The sequence below is a fragment of the Dioscorea cayenensis genome, chromosome 19 (assembly GCF_009730915.1).
Source record: "Dioscorea cayenensis subsp. rotundata cultivar TDr96_F1 chromosome 19, TDr96_F1_v2_PseudoChromosome.rev07_lg8_w22 25.fasta, whole genome shotgun sequence".
In the NCBI taxonomy this organism is placed as follows: domain Eukaryota; kingdom Viridiplantae; phylum Streptophyta; class Magnoliopsida; order Dioscoreales; family Dioscoreaceae; genus Dioscorea; species Dioscorea cayenensis.
This window is the reverse complement of record NC_052489.1, coordinates 23,541,349-23,551,815: the sequence shown is the minus strand read 5'-3', so window position 1 is coordinate 23,551,815 and position 10,467 is coordinate 23,541,349. Positions and strand designations below refer to the sequence as shown.

General features: G+C 35.5%; 2 protein-coding genes across 3 annotated transcripts; one reads left to right on the top strand and one right to left on the bottom strand.

Annotated features, from left to right (window-relative positions):
- Positions 1–724: 724 nt before the first annotated feature.
- LOC120249991 (probable plastid-lipid-associated protein 10, chloroplastic) lies at positions 725–7,722 on the bottom strand. Its single transcript, XM_039258714.1, has 10 exons — positions 7,568–7,722; positions 7,352–7,459; positions 7,140–7,274; positions 6,961–7,056; positions 6,702–6,782; positions 5,670–5,756; positions 5,266–5,321; positions 3,144–5,192; positions 2,086–2,345; positions 725–1,461 (listed from the first exon to the last, which is right to left on the bottom strand). The coding sequence occupies exons 1-8, from the start codon at positions 7,694–7,696 to the stop codon at positions 5,078–5,080; spliced, it is 807 nt and encodes a 268-aa protein (XP_039114648.1). The 5' UTR covers positions 7,697–7,722; the 3' UTR covers positions 725–1,461; positions 2,086–2,345; positions 3,144–5,077.
- Positions 7,723–8,388: 666 nt separating this feature from the next.
- LOC120283972 (probable ribonuclease P/MRP protein subunit POP5) lies at positions 8,389–10,465 on the top strand. Of its 2 annotated transcripts, none has more exons than XM_039290799.1 (4): positions 8,389–8,538; positions 8,888–9,077; positions 9,218–9,355; positions 10,217–10,465. In XM_039290799.1, exons 2-4 carry the CDS (start codon positions 8,900–8,902, stop codon positions 10,363–10,365), a joined length of 465 nt encoding a protein of 154 aa, XP_039146733.1. In that variant the 5' UTR covers positions 8,389–8,538; positions 8,888–8,899; the 3' UTR covers positions 10,366–10,465. The 2 variants fall into 2 exon arrangements, with proteins under 2 accessions (XP_039146733.1, XP_039146732.1); XM_039290798.1 differs by having other exon boundaries at positions 8,882–9,077.
- Positions 10,466–10,467: the final 2 nt, after the last annotated feature.

Genomic DNA, 10,467 nt, shown 5'->3' with positions numbered 1-10,467 from the left:
ATATATAATTTTATTATAGTGTTTTTTATTAATTTACACAATATAAATATTTTTTATCACTATAACTTCATTGGACCAAAAATTAAATTGGAGAATAACAAGAGAATCAATAAACAAATTTTATTTTATTTTAAAATTAAATAATAATATATCTATTTAAATTTCAAACATTATTATCAAAATTATGACTATAATGTTGGGTGCAAACATTATTATTAACATATATTTATCTCTCTCATGCATAGCTCAGGCATAACATTATTATAATTTAAAATACAAATTTCAATTGAAATAGTGTTTTTTTTTTAAACTTTCACTCATACATTTCTTAGAGAGCCACTAAAGAGAAATTTTCAAGAGCCTCTAAGGAAATAGATTCCAGGGAGTGTTTCTTGTAGCATATATAAAAATTTGAACTCAAAATCATTTGATTAAGTGAATCAAACTTCTACCACTTTCGCTAATAATGTTAGTGTAAAAAATAAATAAATAAATAAATAAATATACTAACCCCGTTGGTAAATAGAATGTATTTTTTAACAAGGGTACAACATGCACCTGGGATGGCGTAAGAAAAATAAAGCAACTAACAGTAACCATTTTGCTTCATATTATGGAAAATTAAATCATCTAGTTGAAAATTGAAATAAACAATGGTTTTTTTATCATCTCCACAAGGACCAACTTGCACCCTATTCTCAGGCCCTGAGTAAAAGCTCTCACGTGCTATGAACGGGTCAATCCGGCTCAATTTATATAGATCCAGATACAGACCAAAGACACTAGTTCAATTATACAGACCCAAGCTTGAATTAAACCTGAATTAATTCAAATCATTTCCTTAAGTAATTTCTAGCTTGTAATAACATTCTACTAATATTAAATCCAAATCTAATTTTGCAGAACAATAGGACAAATGGAAGACTCATATATATCTACAAAGGAGGGGCCATCCTCAACCTAATCCAATGAGCTGTGTAAAGTATAGAATATTATCAATGGAGAAGTAGAGGGAAGAGGAAGAAAGACATCACAGAATGGGAGGATCATCAACATCAAAGCTTCTGTTTCAGCTACTTCTTGTGCTGGCAATGACAATGGCAATGGCTCCTAGTGTTTGTGCAAGAGTTTGTCCTCCATTTCCAAGTTATCAGAAGCCACTGCATCCAAATCAACTGTTTGCTGCAAGTTTAAGGTCAATGCCACCACCACCAACTCCTACTAGAAACTTGGGCAAAAACTTCCATGTGCTCCCTTCTCCACCACCACCACCACTACCACCACCATCAAGCTAAAGATGATAAGTAAGAAATAAGAAATAAGTATCTTGTTGATGCCTTTGATGTACTTAACTTTATGTAACTTTCATCAATGGCTAACATGTACTAGAATGTTTGCATCAGTAGGCAGATTTCTTGAAGGTAAGATCGAGTCCTCCTTTTCTCTTGATGATTCAATGATCTATAGAAAATCAATGGTCACAATGATTGCAATTTAAATGGATAGCATGAACAGGGTAATATACCACTGTCTGTGACAAAATAGAGAAAACCAGAATTCATACAAATTGTATTAAGAAGAGAAGAAGTAGTTGAGCATGTGCAAATTTTAACAGTACCTAGTGCCTGGAATCCATAAATTGGTTATCTGTAACTTCTGAAGCATTCATTGATGTTCAACCTTGCAAATGCTCAAGGAGTATATCACCATCTAAATATGAAGGGTATCACAATCCCCTCGCATTCGATAATTTTGCTGAATTTCACAATTTTTATGTCGAAAATATTACTTACATTACTATTAATTAAGTTGACACTGGGTCAACTGGTTCACAAACCAAAACTTCAAAGTAAACAATGAAGGCTTCTTCAATAACCAGAGTCAAATAGAACAATTGCTGAGAACTAAGCAAGGGCTAACAGCCATAGTAAGACCAGTGGAATTAAAATATGCAAGAAAAAAACAAAGAGTATCTGCATTTTTCTACGGTGGCGGCTATCCAATTCAAGGATCTGTACATGAGAGACCATTGGCATTACAGTATTTATATATTGAAAGTAAAGGGAAGATTAAAAGAGACATTACCTGATGGGAGGATCATCAACATCAAAGCTGCTGCTTCACCTACTTGTGATAACAGTTGCAATGGTTCCTATTTTTTGTGCAAGAGTTGGTCCTCCATTTGCAAGTTACCAGAAGCCACTGCATCCAGATCAAATGGTTGCTGCAAGTTTAAGGTCAATGTCGCCACCACCACCTCCTACTGGAAACTTGATGAGGAACTTCCATCCACTCCCTTCTCCGCCGCCACCACCAGCAACAGCACTACCACCACCACAATCAAGCTAAAGATGACAAGTAAGAAATAAGAAGTAAGAGTCTTGTTGATGTATTTGATTTACTTAAGTTTGCAATTACAACTTGCTTTGGATATGTAACTTTCATCAATGCGTAACATGAACGTGAATGTTTGTATCAGTACCCAGACTTCTTGAAAGTAAGATTCCTCCTCTCTAGATGATTCTATGATCTAAAGAAAAATCTTTACTCACACTGATTGCAATTTAAATGGATAGCATGAAGTGGGGAATAAACCACTGTCTGTGACAAAATAGAGAAAAAAGAAAAAAAAAAAAAAGATTTTGCTGAATGGATAGAATGAACAGTGGATTCCATTAAAGTGGCATCTATACCTTCTAAAGCATTAATTAAGGTTCAACTTCACAAATGCTTGAGGAGCATATCACCAAATATGAAGGGTAACACAATCCCCTCACATTCTTCTGCAACGATTATGCTGAAGTTAACAATTTCCATGTTGAAAACATTACTTTAATTAGTATTGATTAAATTAAAACTGGGTCAACTAGTTCACACCAGAACTTCAAAGTAAACAATGAAAGTTTCTCCAGTAACCACAGCCAAATCAAATTGCAGACAACTAAGCAAGGGCCAACCCTGTCTATTAAGCAATTAACGACAATAATAAGACTAGTGGAATTGAAATATGCAAGAAAAAACAAGAGACGCCCACAGTTTTCCACAAAGGCGGCTATCCAAGTCAAGATCTGTCCAGATGAGAAACCATTGGCATTGCAGTACATATATAAGGAAAGTAAAGGGGCGATTAAGAGAGACATTACATGATGGGAGGATCATCAACGAGGCTGCTGCTTGCTCTGCTTTTTGTGCTTGTTATGGCAATGGCTCCTAGTATTTGTGCAAGAGTTGGTCCTCCTCTTACTACTTACCAGAAGCCAGTGCCTCTTGATCAACTAGTTATTGGAGGTTTCAAATCCAGCCTTAGGAGATCACGTGGGCAGCAACCACCACCTCCTACTGGAAACTTACCAAGATTCCCTTCTCCACCACCACTGCAACCACCACCTCCACCACCACCACCAGAAACCAGCTGCAAGGAACAATTGCCATGATGTCAATGAGCTCTAAATTCATCAAAAATAAGAGATAAGAATGTCCTGTGGATGTGTTCAATGCATTTGTTGCATTCGCCAATCTCGGCTTGTCCTGGCCTTGTACTTTGTGCCTGTTTGAAAACATTTAATCTGAACTTGAGAGCTTCTATCAGTGCCTGAATTTCTTGTTCTTCAGCCATTCACCTTAACTTTCATACTTACGCACAAGGTGAAACTCTCATCTTGATGATTTAAGATTTATACAACATTATTCAATTAAACTTCCTACATTCAAATGTATAATACAGACAGTTATGTTTGTCTAAGATCATATATTTAAGCAGAAGGTGAGAGTCTCATCTTTATGATTTAAGATTTATTCAACATTACTCAGTAACACTCCCTACATTTAAATGGATAATACAAACAGTTATGTTTGTCTAAGATCGATATATATATATATACATATATTCAATGTTTAAACATATTTTATGTATCTATATCTCGTAAATTATATTTATGGTGTTTTAAATATTTTGTAATGTGTGTATTAGGATATTCTCGACGAGTATAAAAGTGTATTTGTAATGATCTGATCCAACCTATATGAGGCATTGTCTGTTTTGTCTCGTCCCATGCCAGATCTCATAGTTTTATCCTATAAAAGATGCCTCAGTGTATTTGTAATGGTCTGATCCAACCTATATGAGGCATTGTCTGTTTTGTCTTGTCCCATGCCAGATCTCATAGTTTTATCCTATAAAAGATGCCTCACATATTCAAAACCAAATTATACATTTAAGCACAAGTTCTTCTTTTTCCCTCTTCAATGCAGAACTATTTAGTTCATCTCCCTATTCAGAATCATGATTCCAAAATCAGAACCAGAGCATCACAAGGCCACCAGTTTCTACTTAGTTCATTCTAAAACTAACGCACAAACCACCCCACAAAACAGAGATAACTAAATTATCCCAATTTACTAGAGAAGATCGAGCTCTATTCAAAATCATGATTACAAATTCAGAACTAGAATATCACAAGGCCACCAGCCAGTTTCTAGTTGGTTCATTCTAAAATTGACACACAGATCACACCACAGAATAGAGATCACCAAATTATCCCAATTTACTAAAGAAGATCAAGCTCAAGCCCTAATACTTTCATAATGAAAGCCGTGGCCTACAAGGAAACATAGATGCAGCTTCTCATTATGACTAACTATAATCTCTCATCATTTCTGCTTAATCTCTCTGTTGCAATCTTTATAATTTTTTAATTGAATTAACCTACACACACACACACACACACACACACACACACACACACACGTGTGTCAATCACAGAGAGATAATAAACACAAAAACAATCTTTCAATTTTTATTATTGTTTTCAAAGAGCACCACAACCAAACCAGATGGGGCCAAGGAAATTTTCATCAAAATTATACATTTGCAACGAAAGAAGGCCTGCTACAAAATGTAGAGGAAGAATTTACATAAAATTGCACCAACAAGATAAGAAAGTGGTTTGCAGGTGCAAATTCTAATTATACCTTGTAACTTGAATCATATTTGGATTGATATCTATAGCTTCTGAAGCGGTGGTTAATATTTAGCCTTTTCCAATACTTTGGTTGAGAGAAGAAAGCACAATTGTCATCATGTTAAAGGCTGAGATCGAGTGAAAACAAAAACACCCCCACCTCCAACAGCTCGCCCAAGGAGCATATCCCGATCTAAGTAAGAAAGGTAATACAATCCTCCTGGGGATCTTCTGAAATGGTGTTGAAATTTGCAGGGTTAACATCTCCACACATGGCATAAAGCAATCAAACACAGTAATTTACCTATCTGGGCTTCTCACTGGCACCTGAGCTCTAAATGTTCTAAGGAACTGCAAGATCTGCATGATGGAAAAAAAATACAAGAAAATGTTGTATCTTAGTATAACAACAATAATAAGTTAATAACCCAAATTTAATCTGCATGCCTTGATACATATGCTGAAGCATTGATATTAAAAAATGGCAATTTTTAACAGTCTGACACCAGAGAGGCTTGTTAGCGTGATTTAGATTGATACTCAATGAAGATATGTGACATAGACAGCAACATAATTTAATCACCATCCTACAAATTGTTCTAACAATCAGTAAAGCTAGAAACTGATTAAAGATTCCTTTTTACAAAAAATGAGAAGAAAAAAAAATTGCCATATGCTCAATACCTAAAATTTCCCTTGACAACTTACCTGTAGGCTCAAAAATGATCGAGGAATAATGGCTGGAGCAATTAATGCCTGTAGTTCTTCACTGATTTTTATATTTTCAATAGCAATCTGCAAATAAATAGCAGATTGTTCAATAGCAAAATCCTACAGCAAGTAAAGTAACATGCGCAACAAATGTTGTAGATGGTTTCTGAATTTAGAGAGCCAATAGGTTATGCTTTGAAAACAACCAGATATGTACATTCATGTGGCACAAAATCATCACTAGTAGAACATAATGTGCACCATGAGCAAAATAAATGTTCATCACTGTCCTTGCAATCAATTAAGCAGCTCCAAAAAGCGAAAAGCGCACAAAAAAATGCACATACATTGCAATACCAGCTATTAGAAGTTGAAAGGACCATTCTTTCATTTCATCAGGTAAAGGAAGAAAAAAGAAAAGCATATGATATACAAATTGAAAACCTAAAACCATTGCAAATGTTTCCAGCAACCAAAAGATATTTGCCCCACAGGAACAATAAGAACAGAAACGTAAGCATAACAACACTTATCCATATTAATGCAAGCCTTTTACAGAGAGAGTGCCGCTTAAGTTCCTTACAGTTTGAACCAAAAAGCACCTTTAACAGAACTTCAGAAGGCAAATTGGCAATTCTGAAGCTACAATTATAAGTTTAGTTATAAATCCTTACTAATGATCAAAGTTTTATAGTTTACAAATTCACTATAGACTTACAGCTGGCAGTTTTCAATTGGTCAACAACTTGAACTCTCTTTAGGAACAGTGCCAGCAATATATGCGTAAGCTCAATGCTTAAAAATTGATGCAAAAAAAACTCGCTTTTAGAATCAGAGCAAGAAGATCGCTTGTTGTTAGACTCTGTTATACAAAATTTATTGAATCCAACTGTTGCATAAAAAATGAAGCTAAAAAATCCTCAACCTCTATGACAAAATTGAAGCCTTGCTCATACAACATATTCAACACATTTCACAGATCCATGTCGAGTATTATCTATGAAATTACGGAAATAATGGAGACTTTACTTCTTCGAATTGAAGATATATGTGCCGCTTAGAAAGAACAGAAAATTTTGCTGAAACCACTAATGTGGCGCCTTCTTGTTCCTATGAAAAAAATGCAACAAGAATAAAGGCAAACACATTAATATCCGAGTATATCACAAAGATGATGGATGAACGATGGAAAGGTGCTTAAACACAAACAGTAAGCCAGTAAATAAGTGTTAGGATTTGCTTGGGTTCAGGAAGCAACGTTGTGTAAGTGCTCATATAAATCTCGTACCTCCAAAAAGGCAGGGATGCTCCATCGAACTACATTCCTTACAATCCCTCTATCAGCTCCATCCCGGCATTCAAACTTCTGGAAAATTTGACCAACCTACACATAATCCAGCTCACAATTGAACCACCGACCATATTCCGACAGAATCAAAAGAACAGAAGGAAAACCAAATTCCACACCTGCAGGAAGGGAAGGCGGTCGGCAGCCTCGAAGAGCACGACGACATCAGAAGCGGAGCTGTAATTCAAGCGCCAAGTGCCATCCAACTTCGCCAGGTCGATGGCAGCGCCAGCACCATAGGCTTCAACCGAGATCTGCAGCCATTGCCTCCCAATCATGAAGAATTCACCACGAATCAACTAGAGAAAAAGAAAAACAAAGAGACTAGTACTAAGGCTTCTTGGATGGAGACGCGTTGATCAGCCGTTGTCACGAGCCCGCGCTGCGTGTCCTGCACTTCTCGTAGGAGCGCATGCTTCTTGTTCTCCAGCTCTGCATCCTGAATCAATGGCACGGCACTAAGAGCCAAAAAGGAGAAGAAGAAGAAGAAGAAGAAGAAGAAGAAGAAGAAGAAGAAGAGCGCGAGTGCCAGAGAAAGAATGGATACCGGAGTGGCAAAGGCAGCAAGAACCACAAGAGAAGGTCGGGGATGCGGCTTGAAGAGTCGGAGGCGCCGCACCGGCGGTGACGATGCCGGCGAGGGGATAGAGAGCGCTGAAGCGAATGCGAACTCCATCGGCAACCTTCAAATTCACGCTCTAATCCTTTTCAGAAGTAAGGTAATAACCAAAAAAAAATTGTAAATATATACTCGTAATTAAATTATTTCTTTTTATTTGGACAAAATCGACAAATGGCAAAAAAAAAGATAAACGGTATAAAAATATATATATTAGTGAGAGATATTCCTCACATAGAACTTCTATAGAGAACACAGAATATGAATTATAATCTGAGAGGCTCAAATTCAGATGCTTAAATTTGAAACCTCTCAATCAATCACAAGTACGTGTAGTTACAATTCGGCTGACTCATAATTTTTTAATTAAGTTAATATTCATATATATATATATATATATATATATATTAAATAAACTCATTTTATTCATTTTATTTGAATCCAAAAATTTATTAATGGTGATTATATCAATTTTTTTACATATGCACTTTAAAAAAAGTTAAGTTACCTTATTTATATATTTAAATAAAAATTACATTACTACAGATAATTGACGAATTTAATATATATAAACAAATTATTTTTTAAAAAAATATATATACATGTTAGTTTTATTGAAGGTATAACCACAATTAAACGAATTTCCAGGGTATACATTCAAAAAAAAAATCTAAATAATAAGCGCTTTTTAATAAAAGTATAAAACAATAATCATATAAATATTATATAACACGAGGTTCTATTTGTGAAGTTCTGAGAAAAACGAGTATATCATCAGCCGAGGTAGGGCTTGAACTTGATTGAAGCTCGTCGTCTTCGCCAACCTTTTCCGGCCTCCGGTGACCGACTTCGGCGCCGACGTCCGCCATCACGGATTTGACGCTGAACATCCACTTGAGGTGCTCTTTCATCCGTTTCTTTCTTTTGTCTGTTCTTCTTTCTGGGTGATTTAATTGAAATACTCATTGGAGATTTGGATTTCTCAAAGACATTCAATTCTCTTTTCAGGGATGAAATTTTTTGTTGAATTGTTAATTAGATGCGCTATTTTGTTGAAAAAAATCTTAATTTGTTCTTCTAAGCAGAGAAATCAAGAGTTAGTTTGTTGTTGTGATGATAACTTCTTAGGTTTACTTCGAATTTGACTACTTATTTTGATGTTGTTATTGATTTATCCTTTTTTGTTTTTTTGTTCATATTGCAATTAGCTGGATATTTAATAACATTGATATTAATTTGTAGGGTTAGAAGTGAAGCAACATGGTTCAGTTTAAGAACAGGTATATAGTGATGGAAGTGTTTATTGATCCAAACAAAGACTTAGGTGGTACTGAGCCAATTGTTATTAGCCAATTTAATTTGACAAAGGCTATTAAAGATAGCATTTTGTTGAACTTCGGAGAGTGTGGTCTGGCTTTATCACTTCGTTCGTTCCAAGGTAGCGTTCTCCAACATTGTATCTGCTTCGGCTGTTTAGTATTACTCTTGAATGGAATCATGGAATTTTTATACAATTCTTCCTTGATAACTGGTTGTTCATGTGTGGCTGATGGATTTTGTAATATGTGGTTTTTGTAGTTAAATATGTGAATCCTGTTACGAAGGTGTGTGTTATTAGAACTTCCCGCGATGATCATGAGAAGATATGGGCTGCTATTACCATGGTTAGGAGTATTGGGAAGTGCCCAATAACATTCAACTTACTGGACTTGAGTGGTAAGTTTGGGATTATGATTTTTTAGGTTTGATCATTGATTGAAGCAACATGTTTGAGATGTTCTGATAAATAATTTGAAATTTTCCATCTCTTTTGAGGCATACAAAATATTAGGCTCACTTGAATTTTACACCTGGTTTATAGTTTATGCTATGCACAACTGTAATTACTAATTAAACACCCTGTATATGTTACATTTCTTTTTTTGGGGGGTTCATGATCTTTTTTAGTCTTGAATTGAACATATGAGATTGTTTTGGAAAACACCCTTGGTCAAAAAGTTCTCACACATTATGAATCTGGTTGGCTAGTAAGATCCTCAAGGCTATATAGATGCGCTTGTAAATGGTCAGAGTCTGTACTCATGTTTTAGCTGATTGGGTAAAAAGCAGGATTTTGGCTTAGAACTCTGTTTCATTCGTGAGGCACTTAATAAACTTGAGAGAAAATTTTGTTGTTTCAATACAAGAGGTTTTTTTTCCCGAACTTGTTTGATAATTCACTGTCAATTTTGCTAGTGCTATTGCACATAAATTCCTTGTTAATTCTGACAATCCTTTCCATTCAAGCACCGTTGTCTATAATGGCTCACTTGAAGTCAATAATAAATTGGTTCTCAACTGGAGCTTGCAAGATGGCTATTTTCCTGTTTATTATCCTTTGTGCTTAATTGACTTCTATAGCTATTAATAGTTATCAAGGCCCATGCTCTCATTGTAGTGTAGGAGCACGTGTCTAAAAACGCCTCCTTGTCTAAACTAGGTTAATAACATGTTCATCTTGTTGTATTCGTGGTTCAATTTTCCGAATGATTAGTGCTACTTGAAAGCGTTGCTAATGACTTTCTTATTTAATCACAGGGTGTATAAGAGCTTGTAAAGCTGCTGCCCTGAAGTGTGATGAAGCTAAGTTCGAAACCTACAAGCTTGCCTCCGGTGGTTCTGTCAAAGCTGAGATTACTCATACAGTTGAAAGCTGCTTTGAGAAGCTGAAAAATTTGGAGAGCTAAGATCAGGAAAGGATGGTTGCCTCCCATATTCAATTTTCTTAGTAAACTTGTAGGACTCCCAGCAAGCTTCTTGTCGGCAATTTCTATACCGACATTAAAAGT